The sequence below is a fragment of the Aphis gossypii genome, chromosome 3 (assembly GCF_020184175.1).
Source record: "Aphis gossypii isolate Hap1 chromosome 3, ASM2018417v2, whole genome shotgun sequence".
Classification (NCBI taxonomy): domain Eukaryota; kingdom Metazoa; phylum Arthropoda; class Insecta; order Hemiptera; family Aphididae; genus Aphis; species Aphis gossypii.
Genome location: NC_065532.1, coordinates 22,721,303 through 22,741,625, shown reverse-complemented (window position 1 = coordinate 22,741,625; position 20,323 = coordinate 22,721,303). Strand labels below are relative to the sequence as shown.

Genomic DNA, 20,323 nt, shown 5'->3' with positions numbered 1-20,323 from the left:
TAAAAAAAATTATCGTAGTCCAAAAATGTGCATCTGATTTGAGTGATCCACGAGCAAGCGCATGAGTTCACTAATTACTATTAGAGAATTCGTTGGTGATTCACCCTACATAAGTATAGGATTAGAACTCTACAGGATATATACTGCGATTCATGAAAGAAGTAAACCTTTCTGCGTATGTAGACTGGCGACAGCATATGATGTTTATCGACGTTAATGTTACCAAAAATAAATTGAAAAATAACTTGAGACAAGAAAAAAATAGTGGATTATGGATTATAATATATTGTCCGTCAAAATCAAAACAGAAATGACGAGAAAACTGTTTATTAATTATAATATTAATCGAATTTGCCTGAAATCCAAACTCATAGAAGATAGGTACTTTAAATTTTACAAATGTAAATACCTGTACATTGTACAAAATGTAAAACAAATAATATGTACACCAAATTTCATCTTAAATTTTGGTTTCTGAATTTTCAAGTTTATTTAAGGCTCAAATTTTTAATTATTTTATATTTCATAGAATCTTGATGGAAAAAATTATATTTAAAAATATGAAATGGTAAAGTGGAAATATTCAAACATATTATGTCCCTTAAAAACCTACACTTAACACTAAAAAACTCAATGTTTGAATTAATTTATTATTAATTGAGAGGTATGTCGTGTGTGGTTGATATATGGGTAAGAATAATTGGTGAAATTTTGTACAGTATTATTATACCACGTAGAATTCAGTAATGATATTACTGTGTCCTGTAGGAATAAAGATAAATAATAAAAAATAACTATTTTTATACTCGTACGATTAATGAAGAGCCGTCCAAATTCGATTTGTCCGTGGTCATCAAACTCGACGTGCAATACGCTGACGATAAAACGAATGTCGAAGATATCAATGTTCCTGAGCAAATATGGGTCTGCCGGTTCGTTTCGTCGTCTTTTCCTCCGGTGGTCAACCCCACTAAAAATGGAAATTCGGCGGTGACGTTCGACCAAAATGAGGGCACGACAGATGTCTTACCGCCGGTTCCGACAGTCTGCTGTAGCCATAACGCTGTGGCTACAACGACAGTGAACGAGAAACGTCGCATCATCAAAGTTCTCGAACGTGTAATATAAAATTAAATAAAATAAAATTTTCGTATGTGTCAAAAACTCGACTTAATAAATATTAAAAAACAAACTAATATTATTATTAAAATAATAATCAATTATAATGTATTATTTTTCATCTAAAACAAATCATGAATTGCTAGAAACAAAACGGCCACATATAAGAATGATGTTCTCTTGTACTTTTTTAAACACTTTTTCGGATAAAAAAGATTGCTAAAATATATCGTCCACCATAATAACCTATCGCAATTTGCGTTAAGTATCCGAATTGTATGTTTGACAAGGTCAGCTTGCATATATTATATATATTACTGATAATGATCGATATCTTTGCTATAATATAGAGTTTAGTGCTTGAAACGAAAACGCTTTATATCACTATCATGGAAGAAAAATATCATATCTGTTCGGCTTGGAATAAAATATAACATAAAATATAATAAATATACATAATTACTTGCCGCCAAATTTAAATATTTAAAATTTTTTTATTACTTAATACTCATTAATTGATTAATTTATTCAAATTTATAATGTTTAATTATGCATAGTTAATACATAAAATTAAAACTAAAAGCTAGGAGTTTTGTATTCAAGCATATACAGGGTCATCCAAATGTTGTAAGACAAAAATGGTGGGGATTACACTGGTTCTTACGGGACAGATCTGTCTTTTGTCACACAAAATTTGAAAGACCCTGTATAGTACTATAGTAGTATGACAAACTTGACATTTTCCAAAGGAAAGGTCAATCTAATTAATTGTTCTGTGGTTTAATGTTACACCTTACACCCACCTTGCAGAACCAATAACTGTAATATTTTTAATTACCTGTTGTAGTTAATAATAATTAATAAATATCACCTATTACCCACCAGTGCATAAAAAACTCTCAGGTCACCTTTCGATTAATCTCTTTGAAATACACATACAATTACACAGTTGAGTTTAATAGAAAGATATTTAATTGCAATGATATTTGGTACTTTATCATAAATATTACTTAGTTTTATTTATAACATATTAAGTAATACATGGCGGTGGTATTTATATTATGATTATCTTGCATTGAATTAATAGCAGTATATAATCTATATCAGATATACTAGTAGGTAGTTCAATGTATCTATTGTATACATTTCATTTTTACTATTATGGCCCTCTTAAGGTTATTTTAATACTAAGAAACTATTCATTTGAATTTTGAATTAGGTAAATGAAATTTTCAAAAAAATTATTCAGTAAATAATTTACAGTTGAAAAGTGGGATCCTGATTTGGAATGGAAACCAGGAGTTTGTATAACCACAGTAAACTCCTTAAGTAGGTAGTACAAAAAAATTCTAAAATTCTAAAATATGGTATTTGAGTAAATTTAAAAATGTCTAAAATCAGAATTTGGATAAATTCATTATTAAAAGAAAAATTGGGTGTGAGCAATGAGCATGCTCACCGTGTATATTTAAACATAATAATTACATTAATAATATGTAGTATTTCAAAAATACACTTCACAGTGTATACTATAAATATTAAATTGTATTGTCTTGTCCTTCAAAATGATTTAATTATCATCATAAATATCAAATTTAGGTTTATTTAGCTTAAAAGTTAAAAGAAATCATTTTATGTAAAACGTAAAAACTAAAATACTTAATACTTTTTTGTATTAGTATTTAGTTTTATATGTCTGAAGTCTGAACTAGTTATATGTAGGCATGTAGCCACTTTCCAATTCACATTTATACAATTATACATCCTGGTCTTCAAAGATCTGCACTATTCAAATTGGCTACCTACTTCTTCAGCAATTGGGCAATGGTAATATGGTATAACCTACAAAATAAAAATAACACAATATAGATAATAATATTAAGGTTGAAAAACAATTTAAAAGAACAATACATTACTTTAAGACCAAGAGAAGCATCATTAATTTTTAATACTTAAATTACAAAAGAAAAATGTCTTTAAAGCGCCCTTCCTCCTTTTTCATACGGACTGAGGACCGTCAATGGTGGAGTTAACACTATATAAGAATTGCAAATGTGGGCATGGTAATGAATATAATTAACTCAAGATGAGCTAAGTTAAGCCAAAAGATAATAATTAATAATTGATAAATAATAAATTTAACTGGTTACATTCTGAATTTAAGTTAATTTTAAAACAATTAACTTTTTTTTTTTTTTATCAGAAATATTTTTTGCATTTTTTTTTAATTTAAACATTTCAACTACCTAGTTAATGCCCACTTTTAAAGGTATGGCTTAAGTTACTTAGGTTCCTAATTTTATTTTAGGTAATAGATTCCATTTTACTGTACGTGTAATTTATAAGTGATCCCTAACTTATATAACCAACCATTCATTATTTACTTACAATATTGTATTAGTTTGTTTATCGTTATTTCATATTATCTAGTTTTTATTTTCTATATACGGTACTTAATTTATATACTCTTTGCATAAGATACATGTGAAGTTTTCATTTTTCAATTCTTTAGTCATAAATTTGTAACCTACACACACATTATGAACTCTTCGCTGACATTTATTGCACTTAATCCAAGTAAAATTTATTTTTCTATTTTGTGCACACATAATGCATCTTTCACTGATATTATCAGAGTACATTAAACATCGATGCTGCAATGTATTTCTTAAATCACTCACATTAATTTCCTTTGAAAAGCTCTGAGTAAACATTGGATTGTATGTACTACAATAATACAACACAAACACTCCACAACTGTTACGATCATTCTGTAAAGGATACTCAATTTTTTTAAGAACCATTTTATGCAACAAATCTGTTGCTTTTTCATTATCACACATTGAAAACAACATTTTTTTTAAATGAGGTAAGTACAAGTCACCTGATTCTCGACGCAGAGGATCCAAGTAAAACACACAACCCAAGATGAAGTCCATAATAAATAAAGTCCAATGATTACCCTCAGGATTGATCGGTAGAAATAACACACCGTATTTAGTCCAATCAAATTTGGCTATTTCAACTTTGGTACTTGACCAAATTGTATTGCTTATTTTCACAGGAATATAACCAATTTCATTATTCACATAAGTCAATAGCAGTGCGTCAATCACAGTTCCGTTTAACCAGGAGTTGTTTTGCAATGTACGAAAATCTTCACCATACAGAGTCACACACTTATAGCCTTCTCTCGAATACACACCAACTACATACTGTTCAATTAAACTTGGAGAGTAATATTTAATATCAGTGAACAAATAGTTGGAATATCGAGGTAAGTTTAATATTTTATCCTGTCCATTTTGGTCATTATCACATTGAACAACTTTTTCAGTACTTTTATACTGCCAATCATAACTCAACCGTTGAATATTAATATGATTAAAATGACTTTGAACTCTTTTTGATCGTTTTTGCCATTGTTCTTCAACCAAGATATTCCCTGGGTCACCAGGACAAAAAGTTTTACTATCATCCCATTCTGGAATACTCTGTTTACATTTTTTATTAGTCTGTGAACTCAATGCATAATTATGATCAGTTAAAAAATGTCTAAATGGAATTTGTATTTGGTTTTTTTTACGCTTGTACAATACCCTTGGTATTTTATCTTTTATTTCTTTACACACAGCTTCAGTGTAAATTTGAATTTTACTAACAAAACGACCAAGTTTCATATTTGTTTCACCTCTCATCAAAGAATTTTTTACGTTATCAAAATGCTTTTCCACATTACCATTTGTAACAGTTTTAACAGAATATTTTGACATAAGTTCTTGTGGCATCATCAATCTTGTCCACATACAAGTGAATAGTAAATACAAATCAAGAAATTTTTTTGCAAACAATTCACAGTAATATTCATTATTGGGTAATAACTCACAATTGTCGGTTATCTTACATGTATCATAGACAGTTCTATAAATTTTTTCAAAATCAAGATAAAACATACTTTTCTCGTTAAAATTGCTGCTGCTATAGGTAAACATTGCTTCGTCATCAGAAACGCCATCACTGATTGTTGGTTCTTTTGCTCTAACCGAATGACACTGATCACTTAACGCATTCATACTGTGAGCACAGCATAAAGTTTTTTTCTGATTTAGGAGAATATTAAACATTAATCGGATAGTAGTCCTTATTGAATTCAGATTTGTACTTATGATCAATAATGCAGTACAGTCCAAAATAAAGTCATGAATTTTTTTACTCTTTGTGATGGATTTAACACATCTAGATATCATGTGTTGAAAATGTGAACCACACAGAAGTAAAACAATAAATTGTTGATTTGGTTTTTCAGATTTGCAGTATTTATAACAATTATTAATATAATCAATTAAACTCAATTTGTTCCATGATTCACAAACTGCATTTAACAACGCCATGCTAAAATCTAAAACAACCGTCCTGAATATTGGCCACTTTTGTCCAAAACAATGTTTGAAACGCATCAAATAACAGCTAATAGCTGCAATGTGATGTTCGGATGATACAAAATTCAATAAAGGTATTATTTTACCATCTATATTCACAACACCGGCATAATAATATACCCTTTTCCCCTTTGCATTTATTTTTCTCACAACAGATCCAGTAGCATCTAAATGTAAGACTAATGAGGACTTGTCGATAACACTTTGAATAGAAGTAAAATGCTTTACTGAAAAAAATAGACAACCAATTGGGTCACTGGCTTGGTGCACATATATATCATCAAGAGAACATAGTTCCCGTTCCTTTCTGCATCTTAAAATTAAATCAGCTACATCGTCCCAGTGTAAATCGTTTTCAGCAAGCTTTTCATTTCGTGCCATCTGCAAAGCATTTTTAGAATAAATGTTGCTCAAGTTACCTGCAGCTAACATTTCAGGATCAGCCTTCAAAATAGCATCTCTTCTGACCATGGCAGCAGTTTTATGAGATAACTCTTCTTTGATAGCTTGCCTTCGTAACCCCGTTAATGAAAGTGCATGAAATACTCCCGGTTTATGATTACTACCAATTTTTGTAGACAATAACTGTAAAGTGTATACTGTGTTGTCTGGATCCACCAAAAATCTAAATACATAATTATTGCAATCTTCATGCTTACACCGAGCATAGAACACCGATGCGAGGCGTTTTCCTTCATTTGTAATTTTAACCTTTTTATTTTTTCTTGAAGAATAATATTTAACACACAATAATTTTTATCTCAATCATTTTTTGTGAAAACAATTGTTTTACATGGTCATGGTTTTCAAGATAATTTGTCTGCACCACTTCAGATTCTGTCAAAATCCAAGATCCACACAAATTTGAGAAATGATTAGTATTATTCTTAGCATTATTAAAAATAATATCATCGCACTGTGCATTAGGTCCATTAGGATATTGGTTATTAAGAATATTTATAACATCAGTTTGTTCTAATTGTTTGTTGATCTTACCAATAGTAGATATCAATGAACTATTGTAGGTTATAAGCTTGCAATGTAAACACCTTAATACATTTCCAACAACTGGATAATACTTGTCGGTTTTAATTAATGAAAAACAAAGAGCAAAATCCTCTTCGCTTAAAGTATTAGATATTTCCAAGTAGGACTTTAAACGATTCAAATACATACTTAAATTTCTATATTGTTCAGTCAAAGTTTTTATGCAATAATTACTTTGTGTTCTCAATCTGTAATCAAAACCTCCAGTTCTTAAGACATGAAAATTGTGCAAGTTGTCGTCTATAAAAATGTTTGAGTGCAATACCTCATGATCGTTTTCACGTGTTATAGGCTTATGTGGGCAAGAGCTACCAAAATATTTTGTAATAACTGTTACTCCCAAATCCATGTTCTTTAAATTACTAAACACCACTATACAGAGGAACATAGCGTTGCAATCATCTTCTGAACATTCTGATCCTACAGCATAAACTATTGAAGGATTATTTATTTTTAATGACTTTTTTACCTCAAAATCACATGAAATGTCATGTCTTTTATAAAATGAATCATAATTATAGTCAAAGAGGTAACTACACTCATCATTTTTTACTATAGCCAACCACTCAGTATCAAGAGCGCACTGAAGTAAAACAGGAAATTATTATTAAAATCTATATCATAAATATCCAAAGGTTTAGTAAAAACTACCGTTTCAGAATCTCTAAAATGTTCACCAACAGAAATATCATTGGAGAAAACTAGCTCTAGGGATTCCCTCACCAATTTTCTCACATTGTCAGGGGAAAATTCCATTTTAGATAGTCCACAAACTGTTTGCATTATATAGTGTACCACATAAATACCACAGTTGTAATCATCTTTTTGCACATCTTGCATATTAGAAAATACAAATTGTAGATCTCTTGGCTCTATAAATTCTTGACAATACATATTTCTAACTTTTAAAAATGTAGTCCAATTTTTTATAAATGCTCCTGATAAGTTTTTACGTAAAGGATCACAAAAAGTAATTCTTTTATTTGAAAAATCACATATAAATAATACCCAATGTGTGTTATCAACATTAAATGGGAAAAATATTATGTTTTCATTAAAACTGTATTCCATCAATGAACAGTCGGCTGTCACATCATTTGGTTTATTCAATAAAGCTGAGCTTAAAGAAGCATTGATGTATAAAAACTTTTGTTTCATTCCTTCATCAACCGTCAACATTTTTTGACAATAATACTTCACACAAGCATCAATTGCACCTGCAGTTAACCATTGGCCATCTTCGAGAGATCTCCAGTCAATAACATCAACCAAAGCTACCGAATCAACGATTTCCATTGGTTTTGAAAATAACAACCTTTACTAGTAAACTGTAAAGCTGACACACAGCCTTAATTAATTAAATATGCAAAAAAGTACGTAACTATAACTATAAGCAATAAAGTCTTGAACCTAAATCTCGACTTTATTTAAAGTCGTGAACCTAAATCTCGACTTTATTAAGTCTTGAACCTAAATCTCGACTTAATGAAGTCTTGAACCTAAATCTCGACTTTATTTTAAGTCTTGAACCTAAATCTCAACTTATAAGCTTATTTACTATACCTATTATAGTTACACCTGTAAAAAAAAAAAATACTTACCTTGAAACTAAACTACTACACTTTAAAAAATATGTATATACTTAAATATTTAACTAAAAAATAATAAAATAGTACAACACTGGACAAACAATAACCTTTATATTATACAAAAAATAAAAAATAAAAATGTCTTAAACAAAAATACAATTTAAAAGTTCTATTAACGTACACAAAAATTAAAAATGTATATTGGCTGAATGCCTTTTGGAAACCACAGGTAACTGTTCGGCTTTGGTGAACACTGGTAACTGTTTGGCTTTGGAAAACACTGGTCACTGCACGGATTTAAAACACTGGAAACTGTAAAAAAAAAAAAATGCTAATGTTAAATCTAATATTATGAAACATGACGTATTAGTTATTCAGTTACTTTCTAAATTAATCTCAATGAGTTGTAATAAGTAGGTACTATGTATACAATTATATAATGCATACAATTTGTGTGTATTCATAAACGGAGCCGTAGCAAGTGCTTAGCGAGAATGGCCCAGGCCAGGGGAGCAAAAATTAGAACAAAATATACATAATACCTATAATCAAGGTTGGGCATTAACGAGTTAAAAAGTTTATTTTATATTAACTTTTTAACTTAACTAGTTACATTTGGATTTTCATTAACTTACCTATGAACTTACTACTACTACATTGCTTTTTTAATTAACGTGAAATTAACGAATTCGTTTTTCATTTTAAGAATTAATTTAAATTAATTTATTTTGTTTATAATTTTATTACATTTCACAATTTCAGTCTATTTCGTTTACATGTCAAAAAATATTTACCGTTAATTGTTTTAAGTTAAAATGTTTATATTTTTCCAATTTCACTTATATGGAAATATGTCCCAAGAATGTTCCTAAAAATTATAACTTCAGTTTAATTTTAGATGGAACTCAAGTTTATCCTAGCCCTTCAGCATAGACAATAAATTATCGGACGGGGATGGGGAAACAGTGGCAAAACTAAAAATATATAAAGTAAAATAACACTTATTGCCCTCTCAGTTATTGTTAAATATGGAAACCTTACCTCACCAGATTACACCTATGTTATAGATAAATAGAGTATACTCTTGTGCTACTGACCAGTTCTCTTGCAAAGTGATGTTTAGGTTGCTGTTAATAATTTGAAACGTTTGGAAAAAAAGTTACACGTAAAAATTAATAATCTCAAAACAAAAAATTTGAAAATGTTGAACGGTCAAAAGTATATAAGCAATAACACTTTGATAAGAATCAATCGGAATCATGATTGCTAAAGACCAAGTTTGAAGATACTAAAAAAAAAAAAAATGAACTTAACATGTTGACTGTGTATGTCTTTTTACAGTTTTCACCAAGTGTGTATGATAAAAGTAAAAACAAGTCTGCTAAAGAAAAAAAAGAAACTGCATCTAACAAAGTATGTAAACATATTTAAAAACATGCGTTTAATCCACACCGATGGGTCACATAACACATTAATGTGGTTCTTGTTGATTTAAATAGAATTAATTAGTTAACTATGTATATTTACACCTAATATCCAAATATCACAAGAAGACTGATCATACTGAACTATTGGAAGAAATTGAGTGCCTCCAGGCTTAAGTTAATAAATACAAAACAGAAATGTTGTATGTGTATTGTTGTAGTGGAGGAGGTTAAAAAAAATTTATTAGGGCAAAAGTTAATAATATGTTAAAGGAGAGCTGATAAACCTTGCTATGGTTCTGTTCATAAATATGCCCCTTAAACTCAAAATCCAGGCATATGTAATTATTAAAATATTATTTAATTTAAATTTAATTCTTTGATTATTCTTAAAACATAAAGTTAATGAATATACAATTGATATAAAGTAATTGTTTTCCATTACTTGTTGAGATTTTACAGTATAATAACTATAGTATACTAATTTATAACTACAACATATCGCATGTTCTACCAGCTGTGTTTATTGTCAGAATTAACATTACCTAGTTAATTCATAGCTTTCGTAACAATAGTTTATAATGATATATCAACTATGCATTCACATGGGTGGGTTATTTTTGTATGTTAAAAGAAATTAAATTACTTAGTAAGCATTGAATGAAAAATAACCGCATTAAAATAGATATATATATAAAAAAAATTTTAAATTTCCCAACTGAATGCCTGATTATTCAGGTAGGTGGTACGATTAAACCGGTTTGCATAGTTATTATAAAAAGGATATAATGTGATGTATAATGATTGACATTGTGACTTGATGCATTTGACCATCGAAAAAAGGAACAACAATTCACACGTTCTGCAAATATTCCATTGACTATTTGACTGTGATCCATCCATACAGCTTGTAATTTTACTATCCAATCCCAAATTACATAAGCTGAAAATAATTTTAAAATTAATGTAATTTTATAATGTATTAAAATAGCATTCACATAAAATTACCTTGTTTTAGATAATAATACTGATGTGTAACAATACCTTTTAGAATGTATATTATTGATATTTTCATTTATTCTATCTACGGTCACTGAAAAAAATTGAAAATCTAACCATTAATTATACTACATGAGTTCACTAATACTTGGTTTGAATTTCAAAGTCTTAAGAGGACATATGATACTCGCATGTGTTGTCTCCGTCTTAAAAGTGCTCAACATAGTACATTTTACGATCAGACAAACACGTGTAGCTCCGTTAGTTTAAAAAATAGAGTGAATTGACCTTTTATAAAATTTAAAGGTTGATATTATTATCTAGACAACCTCATGGGCTTTTTATTATATTTTAATTTTAAAGCAGTTATGAGTATTTTAAGATGTACAAACAATTTACAATTTTAAAAACAAATATATGAAAAAGACTTATATTATTTATCACAGCTATATAGGTATTATTTTATTAATAATTAATTTTTAAATAAAATAAAATATATTTTTACATTGGTCATAGATGGGGAAATTGACTGGTGATAGACAAATATGATATGCCCGTAGAAAGGGAAAATTCAGTTTTAAAATATTAATACAAATTTCTCATTCAGGAATGTTTGTAAGACTGAAATTCAAACCAAGTATTAGTGAACTTATAAAATATTAATGGTTTAATTGTAATTTTTTTCAATGACCGTAGATAGAATAAATAAAATATCAATAGAAAAATGGCCATAAGGTGACTCCACCCTACTGTTAGTGAGTTAAACTAACAATAACATTTATATCAGACTTATAATTTCAATCCATAGGCATTATTGTTTCTATTTTTCTTGACTTCCGTTTTTTTCAGCATCAGGTGACTGATGGATGCTGCTGTCGCTGATGGTGCTTCCTTCGTCTGCACCAGCATCAGGCGACTGATGTATGCTGCCGCAAGCGCCACCCAGCTCATCTGCGCCGTTTGAGGGGCTAATCACATTTGCTTTGGCCATGATCGCTACTAGAATATAATAACATAAATTATAATTTGTGCATTTCAAATAAAAAATTATTAGTTTATATTATGTAGTGTTGAATAAAGTTTGGAACTTACGAAATTGTGGACACTCTAAGACCTTATGGCCTTTGGCCTTGCACAAGTCACATTCTGAAAAAAATTATAATTAATACATTACTACCTATTGTCTTTTGAGTTAGGTATATTTGATACTTACTACCCGTAAATTTTTTTGGTGCAGGTGTGGGTGGATCTTCATTGCCATCACCACCACGGCCACGTCCACGACCACCACCACTGCCACGCCCACGGCCTCCATAAAAATAAATATTTCCGTACATCTATAAAACAAAACAATTAACATAAATAATTATTAATTTATTAAATATCATTAGTACCTACCTAATATATTTTATAAAAGCCCATCTCCTTATACTTATGTGAGAGTTCGATATTATACTTATGCCCGTATGCATAGTCAATTTATGTACGCATAAAGCAGAATTAGTTTTTAATTTATAAGTTTATTATTATTATTTCGACAAGTTCTCGTGTACACAACATTGTAACACACAACCATGAACATTAGAGTACTCTAATGTTCATGCACACAACATTGTAAAATCAATACATTCGGGAGCGCGTTGTAAAATGTCCGAAAATATTTGTCGAACAGTATTTTTGCCGAAAAATATTTTTATTCGAAAAATATATTTTAAGAAAAGTATTTTTTCAGAACCACATTGATAAGAAAAATATAAAGTCAGAACCGTAGTTTATCCGAAAAATATTTTAGTAGAAAATAAAAACACAGAAAAATTTTTTACGAAACGTATTTTATCCGATATTTTATAAGAAAATATTCACAAAGAAAACTATTTTATCTGAACAATATTTTATTAGAAAAATATTTTACCCGAACCGTATTTTATTCGAAAAATATTTCATTCGAAAATATATTATCCGAACAATACCTATTTTAGTCGAAAAATATTTTACCCGAACCGTATTTTATCCGAAAATTATATATGATGATGGCTCAATGGTTAAGGCGTCGAATCCAAAAAGTTAGAGGTCGTCGGTTCGAATCCCACATCGTGTTAATAATTTTTTTTTCGTTTTTTCAATTCCTTCAAACACAAATTATTTTTAACTTTACATTAAATTAATACGTACTAAATGTGGGTTCTTTAATTGCGATTTAATTAAAATTTAAACATTCTGGTTGTTTTAAAATAAGATTTTTATTTTTTAAATTACCTATATGTTATTTAGGTTTTTTAAAAATTTAAAATCTATAAATAACATTTTTCATGAATAATTATAATACAAACATGTTATATACAAAATGATAACTGTTATCAAGAACATTAATAATTCTGATTTATTACGTTCTATTGTTCTCACAATGCCTACTATGTAAATGTCTAAAAAATTTTAAAAAGTATAAAAACGTATTGAGTTATGAGAATATAATGATTTTCATAATAACCTTAACGTCCTTAACTACATGTACAGTTGATGCAATGATGCTACTTAGTACTTATATTAAAATACCTTTCCTAAGATGTTTGTTGTAATATAGGATACAGTCTGAACTATTCTCCAATTTTTAGAATAATTTGTGATGTGCTATTTGGACTTCAGTGTCAATAATGTCATACTCGTGTATGTGGGTGCTATTGGTAACCAGCTAGAGAATTATACTCCCAATACTTTGTTTACAGTATAAAATTGTATTATTATGGCAATATATTGACGATAGATACTAGAATGCATGAGTTGTTAGGTAGTGGTTACAGATTTATGTGTAGGTACCTATTGTATAATATGTATATCAAAGAATATAATATTTTGTAGGTATCTTAAAAACGTAAATATGTTTCTTATGTGTATAATGTATATAAATGTAAAGTTCAATATAAATGTATAATAAATCTATAATTTAGTTCATCATATTATTTTATTCTCATGTAGGTAGTTTTATAACTGTGTTTAAACTGCCGCCTTATCCTATCTGGAGTTTAACATCAGTGCGCGCGATAATGCACGATAACACGGCGAGTATCGAACTTTGGACTCCTCCTTCCCCACCCATGCCCACGACCTGGACTGTTCGGACGTCGTCTCCGTGCCGCCAGTCTGTCTGCGTTCCACCGGTGCCGATACACAGCGGCCCGTGCGCCTAGCTATTGTGACATTCGTGTGTGTGTGGGTGTGCCGTGGCATTTTTGTTGCTGCGTTGTACGTTGTTGAACTTGGGACAACACTAGTGTGCGTGGTAGTTGTCGTCGTGTGGTCGGTCGCTGTTTGGAGGATTGATGTGGTACGTTCGCGTAGTGGTACCTAGTGTGAGTTAATCCTACAACCGCGTGGGCGACATAACCATTGCTCACGGAGAGACATAAATTGATTGTGTAACCTCCATCGCTTGTTGTGCATACTCTGTCGGGCTTGCTAATTGTAATTTGAACGTTTGTCGCGTTGTCCGTTCAAATTTGAGCAACTATTCGTCAGTGTCGCCGCCGCCGCCGTGAGGTCATTGACCATTGTGCCGCCGCCGCCGCCGTCAACAGCTGATGTCGCGGCGTTATCACCTGCCACCGCCGCCGACGTTGTCATACTAATTGTAATATCACCGCCATCACCGCTGTGCTTGGTATCGTACTATCATTATTATTGTTTATGTTTTTTTATCCTTGTCCATGGGACATATTGTTTTTCTTTTTTTATAAAATTATAATCATTATTCGCTGACCGACAAAGAGACGTCTTTGACGGCAGCAACTCTGTACAATATTTACGTGTATTGTCATTATTTATCTATATTATATATATTATACATTATTATTCTAAATCCACTATTGTGTTAGCATTTACTATCACGAATTCAGCGTCACCTCACCCCCATACCAGCGCGAGTCGTCGTAGCTAACCGCCATATATCGTAGGAGTTACGTCGGCGTAGAACATTTTGGTAGCAGAGCGTGGTTTCTGGACCTGGGTTAGGGTCCAAGTAGCGTTGTATTTGGGTCTGTTGTTGTGTGATAGTATTATATCGTATTGTTAAATTATATTACATCGATTAATATTGAATTGTAAATGTTACAGTAGTCGTACATTTGTTTATTTTACGTACATATTTATTGGTTATTATTTCTTTGCGGCCTAGGTATTGTGGTAACTGTAATTTTCAGGTGGATATTTTCTCGTTGTGGGTAGGTTGGTTGTAATTTTATTTAGTCAAAATGGGAGACGACCAAGAACGTGCGCAGCGGCTGCGAGATCGTGCTATTACCAAGAGAACCACAGTTGTGTCACAAATTCGAGGTATCCATGCCCAAGGTTCACGTGCATTATTGGATTCGACATTGGTGTCTGACTTCCAGCATGCAGCAGTTGATCTCGATGCGTTGTGGATCCAGTTCAGGACAGAGGACGATTCTGTATTGAATCATCTTAGTGATTTAGGTGAACTCAACGATTATTCTCCGGATTTGCCAGGTGAAGTGCGTAACCTCATCACTACGTCGAAATCTATGATCAGTCAACTCACACCATCTGGCGCTGAGCTTATTGATCTATCTTACCTTAAGAACCAGGTTGATAAGCGTCAAAACGTTAGTTATCAGGTTGGTTCATCGTCGTCGTCCACCTCCATCCCATCATCTCGTTTACCCGAAATACCCTTGCCTATATATGATGGTGATTTTCACCAGTGGCCTACATTTCGCGATCAATTCCGCGCAAATATCGATTCAAGGCCCATACCTAAGGCGGACAAAATGTATTATCTAGTTGGCTGCTTACGTGGGGTGGCTTCTGATGCCATACGTGGCATACCGATGTCCGAAGACAATTATGACCTGGCTTGGTCAACAATTGAACACCGGTTCAATAGGCCACGATTAGTCGCCATGTCGTTAATTGACAAACTGTTCCAATTACCCGTGTCCACTCACGAATCATTGACAGACTTAAATACATTTGTCAGTAAATTCAGCGAAGGCCTATCCCTATTAAAATCACTAAAAATTCCAGACTTGGGTTCCTTCGTATTGTTTTCAATGGCTTTTCGCTGTTTACCAATCGCAACTAGGGAACTGTTCGAAACTACTGTCACGAATCAGGGTGACTATCCGACTATTGATGCATTACTGGCGTGCATTCAGTCTCGAGTGTCAACGTTGGAAATTATTGGTGATTCGAAACCAGGAACCGCGAATTCACAGTCGAAGTCGTATCGTCCGTCGAATCGTAAGGGAGATCGATCCAGTCATTCTGGCTACTCACATGCTGCATCATTGCTTACAACGAAGTCTGGAAAATCTTGTCCATGCGGCACGGCAAGTCATACCTTGGACTCCTGTAGCCAATTTGTGTCGTGGGCAATCGAAGAACGTAGTAAATGGATGCGTGATCACAGTTTATGTTTCAACTGCTTTAGCGATTCTCACTGGTCTAACAAGTGCCGGTCAAAACCAAGTTGCAAGCAATGCTCTCGGAACCATCACACCTTGTTACACATGGGTGGACGCAGTACCAAGGAAAAGGTTCCTGAATCCAAAGCTAACTCCTCCTTGTGTGCATCTCAACCGATGGCCGCCACTTCTACATCATGTTCAGTGATGCTGGGGACAGCGCTTGTCCACGTGCGTGACCGTTCCGGCACATGGCAGACGATGCGTGCACTGGTTGATTGTGCTTCACAAATAAGCGCTGTTACCGTATCATGCGCGGACCGCCTTGGTTTAAAACGCTCTAGCTGGACTGCGCCTGTTACTGGTTTAGCTGGGCATCCTGTTTCTAGTGTACTGGGCCGAATTGACTGCATCGTCCAGCCCCGGTTTGCACCTGAACCATCGTTGGCCATTCAAGCTTGGGTATTGCCGTCCATCACTGGGGATATGCCCCATAAAACATTGAATTCTGCCATTAAGGATAAGTTCTCAAATCTTGCCCTGGCTGACCCTTCATTCTACGTCGCATCTAGTGTAGACATGCTGCTGGGTGCTGACATATACGCCACTATTATGAATGGCCATAAAATTGAAATTGACTCTTCTCTTCCTTCGGCATTCAATTCGGTATTTGGTTGGATACTAATTGGACCTGTTCCACATACCATCATCGAGCCACTTCATGCGCTCCCGGTATCACTGACCATATCAATTGAGGAGCAGATGAACAAATTTTGGGACATCGAAGAACCTGAAGCGGCTCCAGATGCGTTCACCGATGAAGGGAAGTGTGAGTCCATATTCAGGAACGAATGTGTGCGGTTGCCATCTGGTCGTTTTTCTGTTCCTCTACCGTTTCGAGTCCCTGTTTCACCAACAACATTTGCTGGTTCTCGTTCAATGGCAGTCAAGCGTTTTGAGTCATTGGAGAGGAAGCTACTGTCTAATCCATCTTTGCAGACACTATATACGAATTTTATGGGCGAATATTTGGCATTAGGTCATATGTCGGCAGCGACCACGCCCGGTCATTATTTTGTCCCTCATCACGCAATTTATAAGGCAGATGATGGTGACGCAAAGATCCGTGTGGTGTTCGATGCGTCTGCGCGATGTTCAGCCGGACCGTCGTTGAACAGTTGTTTGCTTCCAGGGCAGAAGCTACAACAGGACCTAATCGATGTCCTAACGCGATTTCGCATTTACCCACATGCATTCACGGCGGACATCTGCAAGATGTACCGTCAAATCCAAGTGCTACCAGAGTACCGCAAGTACCAGCACATTCTGTGGCGATCATCTCCACATGACCAGCTTGTTGAGTATCAGTTAAATACTGTCACGTATGGAGTGACGTGTGCTCCATTCCTGGCCATACGCGTGCTTCAGTCAATTGCTGAAACCGATTGCGTCGACGCCGATCATGTCCGTGATGCCTTGCTGTACCAGACATACGTCGACGATATCTGCGTAGGAGCGGATTCAGTTGAGGGAGCTTTGGAGTTCCAATCGTCTTTACAGCGTATTCTCGCAAAATCTGGGCTCGAACTTAAAAAATGGTCCAGCAACACTCATGAAATTTTGACGTCCGTGCCGGCAGCTGATCGGGTAAGCACGCCGTTACCATTCCACGATTCCGAAGATGTAGGAACAAAGGTACTGGGATTGCAATGGAACCCTAACGAAGATTTTTTCAGTTGTGCGTTGCGCTTTAAACCATCTCCAGTATTCACTAAACGTGGCGTGTTGTCAATGGTAGCCAGAATTTTCGACCCGTTGGGGTTATTCGGCCCGACAATTTTTCGGGCAAAATGCATCATGCAGCGAACGTGGCAACTAGGATTGACGTGGGATGAACCATTGCCTCCTGAAATCCATGCTGATTGGTCCTCGTTTCTGTCCGATCTGCCATCTTTATCGACGATTCGAGTCGCACGCCACTTCAGCACATTCGGACAATCGTCATGCTATCTGTTGGGATTTTGCGACGCTTCGCAGCTTGGATATGCCGCGGTCGTATATGTGTTGTCAGCCGATTCATCAAGTGTTCAACCTGCTGTTCTCGTCGGGTCTAAGACCAAGCTTGCTCCGATGAAACCGTTAACAATACCACGACTGGAGCTGAACGCCGCAGTGTTACTCGCCCGGTGGCTTGGGCGCATCAAGCGAATATTGGATCCTCATCTCAAAATTATTGAGACTTACTGCTGGACCGACTCGATGATAGTCCTGTCCTGGTTAACCGTCCCTCATACTTCGTTCAAAGTGTATGTGTCCAATCGTATCCATCAGATCCGCACCATAATGCCGGACTGTAAGTGGAGCCATATTGAGTCGACAAACAACCCTGCCGATTGTGCGTCAAGAGGTGTGATGCCTTCAGAACTCACCAAGCTATCCCTCTATTGGCAAGGTCCTGCAATTCTTCGGGCCAATCCATCTACGTGGATAAATCTCGTAACACCCATGCCACTATGCAGCTTACCTGAAGTATTACCAGTGTCTCTCACAACTCGAACCGACCCGCATGACTGTAATGAAGAATGGTTCAACCGTTTTTCCTCATATGACCGCATGATTCGCGTCACCACCATATTGCACCGTTTCATCAACCGACGGTGTCGTCGTTGTGTCCTAGAACCAATTCCCACGAAGAGTCTGAGTCTAGTTGAGGTCGACTGTGCAACTCGTAGTATTATCAGAGAGTCGCAACGTATTCACTTCTCTGACCTATTACGTGAGTTATCTTCTGGGGCTAGAGTATCCTCAAAACCGTTGGCTCGTTTAGCTCCGTTCGTCGACGATGTTGGAATCATTCGAGTTGGTGGCCGCCTTCGTCATTCCACCCTATCGTACGAGTGTAAGCACCCAATGTTAATTGCCAAACGCTCCCATCTAGCGTTATTGATTTGTCGTCGGTGGCATCGCCTGACATGCCACTCCGGCCCCCGTGTCATGATATCACTCATTTTACGCCAATACTGGATCATCGCCATTCGCTCGGTTGTACATGAAGTGGTGACAAAATGTTCTGTTTGCGTTCGTTTAGCTGCAAAACCTCCTCAACCTTTGATGGCGGACCTTCCTGCTGCACGTGTGCAACAAGTCCGTCCATTCGCCCGAGTCGGCGTGGACTATGCCGGCCCTCTACAAATGAGAGAATTAAAGCTTCGGAAATCTCGGAGCTATAAGGTGTACATAGCGGTGTTCGTCTGTTTTTCTATAAAGGCGGTCCACCTTGAAGTGGTGTCGGATTTGTCAACCGATGCTTTCTTGGCAGCGTTTGACCGTTTTGTCGGCCGTCGTGGACTCCCCAGTGATGTATACTCTGACTGCGGAACAAACTTCATAGGTGCTGACAAGCAACTGCAAACGCTTATTAACAGCCCTCAAGGTCAGCTCGCCATTGATACCAACTCTCGTCCACATTGTAAATGGCATTTTAACCCCCCCAGTGCTCCGCATTTTGGTGGGTTATGGGAGGCGGCTGTCCGGTCCACTAAGCGTCTGCTGGTTCGCACAATGAGCACCCACGTCTTCACTTACGAAGAATTCAGTACTGTCTTGATCCGCATCGAAGCCGTCCTCAACTCTCGACCACTGACGCCCGCATCCACAGACCCTCATGATTTGGAATGTCTCACGCCTGGGCATTTCCTCATTGGACAACCACTGCTCGCTGTTCCACCTCGTTCCAACCCAGATGCTACCCGTAATTTGACAAACCGGTGGAAGTTATTAGATCAGTGCCATCAAGCATTTTGGAAACGTTGGTCATCGGAGTACTTGACAACGCTCCAACAACGCACTAAATGGGCAGATCGTGTCCCTAACCTTAAGGTCAACGACATGGTCGTCGTGGTTGACAATCAAGCACCTCCTTTATTTTGGCGTCTCGGTCGCATTATTGAACTGGTGCCAGGATCCGACGGAACCGTGCGAGTTGCGTCGGTGTTAACGCAACAGGGACGCATTACACGACCAGTAGTTAAACTGGTTGTGCTACCGACCGACTGAAAATGTAAATTATCCCAACCCCCAGACGATTTAATATTTGCCTGTTTGTTATTTGAGTATTACTAATTATACGTGCATGAATCTCACACTTCAATATGACACTTACATGCTATGTTCAACGTTACTGACATATGTGGCGGTTCACCTGCGATGTCCCCGCTGAAGGGGGTTGGGGGAGCTGTATACTGTACTGCTTTGTTCAAACGTGTTTTGTAGTGGTTTGTTCAATTATT

At 35.0% G+C, this 20,323-nt stretch overlaps 2 protein-coding genes across 5 annotated transcripts; one reads left to right on the top strand and one right to left on the bottom strand.

Moving 5' to 3' along the window:
* Positions 1-8,286: 8,286 nt before the first annotated feature.
* On the bottom strand, positions 8,287-12,181 carry LOC126551263 (uncharacterized). 4 transcript variants are annotated; one of them, XR_007605135.1, is made up of 5 exons: positions 12,016-12,181; positions 11,831-11,954; positions 11,710-11,763; positions 10,627-11,616; positions 8,287-10,561 (listed from the first exon to the last, which is right to left on the bottom strand). XR_007605135.1 is itself a non-coding variant. In XM_050204164.1 (4 exons), exons 2-4 carry the CDS (start codon positions 11,952-11,954, stop codon positions 11,438-11,440), a joined length of 357 nt encoding a protein of 118 aa, XP_050060121.1. In that variant the 5' UTR covers positions 12,016-12,161; the 3' UTR covers positions 8,287-11,437. The 4 variants fall into 4 exon arrangements, 1 of the variants encoding a protein (XP_050060121.1); XR_007605136.1 differs by having other exon boundaries at positions 10,663-11,616; XR_007605134.1 differs by having other exon boundaries at positions 8,287-8,506; positions 10,164-11,616; positions 12,016-12,161.
* A 2,680-nt stretch (positions 12,182-14,861) lies between these two features.
* LOC114120200 (uncharacterized) lies at positions 14,862-20,090 on the top strand. The gene has a single exon (XM_027982033.2). The coding sequence runs from the start codon at positions 14,862-14,864 to the stop codon at positions 20,088-20,090; it is 5,229 nt and encodes a 1,742-aa protein (XP_027837834.2).
* The last annotated feature ends 233 nt before the right edge of the window (positions 20,091-20,323 follow it).

What these genes read in the sequence shown, in the direction of transcription:
- LOC126551263 (XM_050204164.1), bottom strand. Translation starts at nt 11,954, where the DNA reads ATGTACGGAAATATTTATTTTTATGGAGGCCGTGGGCGTGGCAGTGGT. An exon ending in ACCAAAAAAATTTACGGGTA is followed by an intron (nt 11,764 to 11,830) that starts GTAAGTATCAAA and finishes AATTTTTTTCAG; the next exon opens with AATGTGACTTGTGCAAGGCC. An exon ending in CTTAGAGTGTCCACAATTTC is followed by an intron (nt 11,617 to 11,709) that starts GTAAGTTCCAAA and finishes ATTATATTCTAG; the next exon opens with TAGCGATCATGGCCAAAGCA.
- LOC114120200 (XM_027982033.2), top strand. Translation starts at nt 14,862, where the DNA reads ATGGGAGACGACCAAGAACGTGCGCAGCGGCTGCGAGATCGTGCTATT.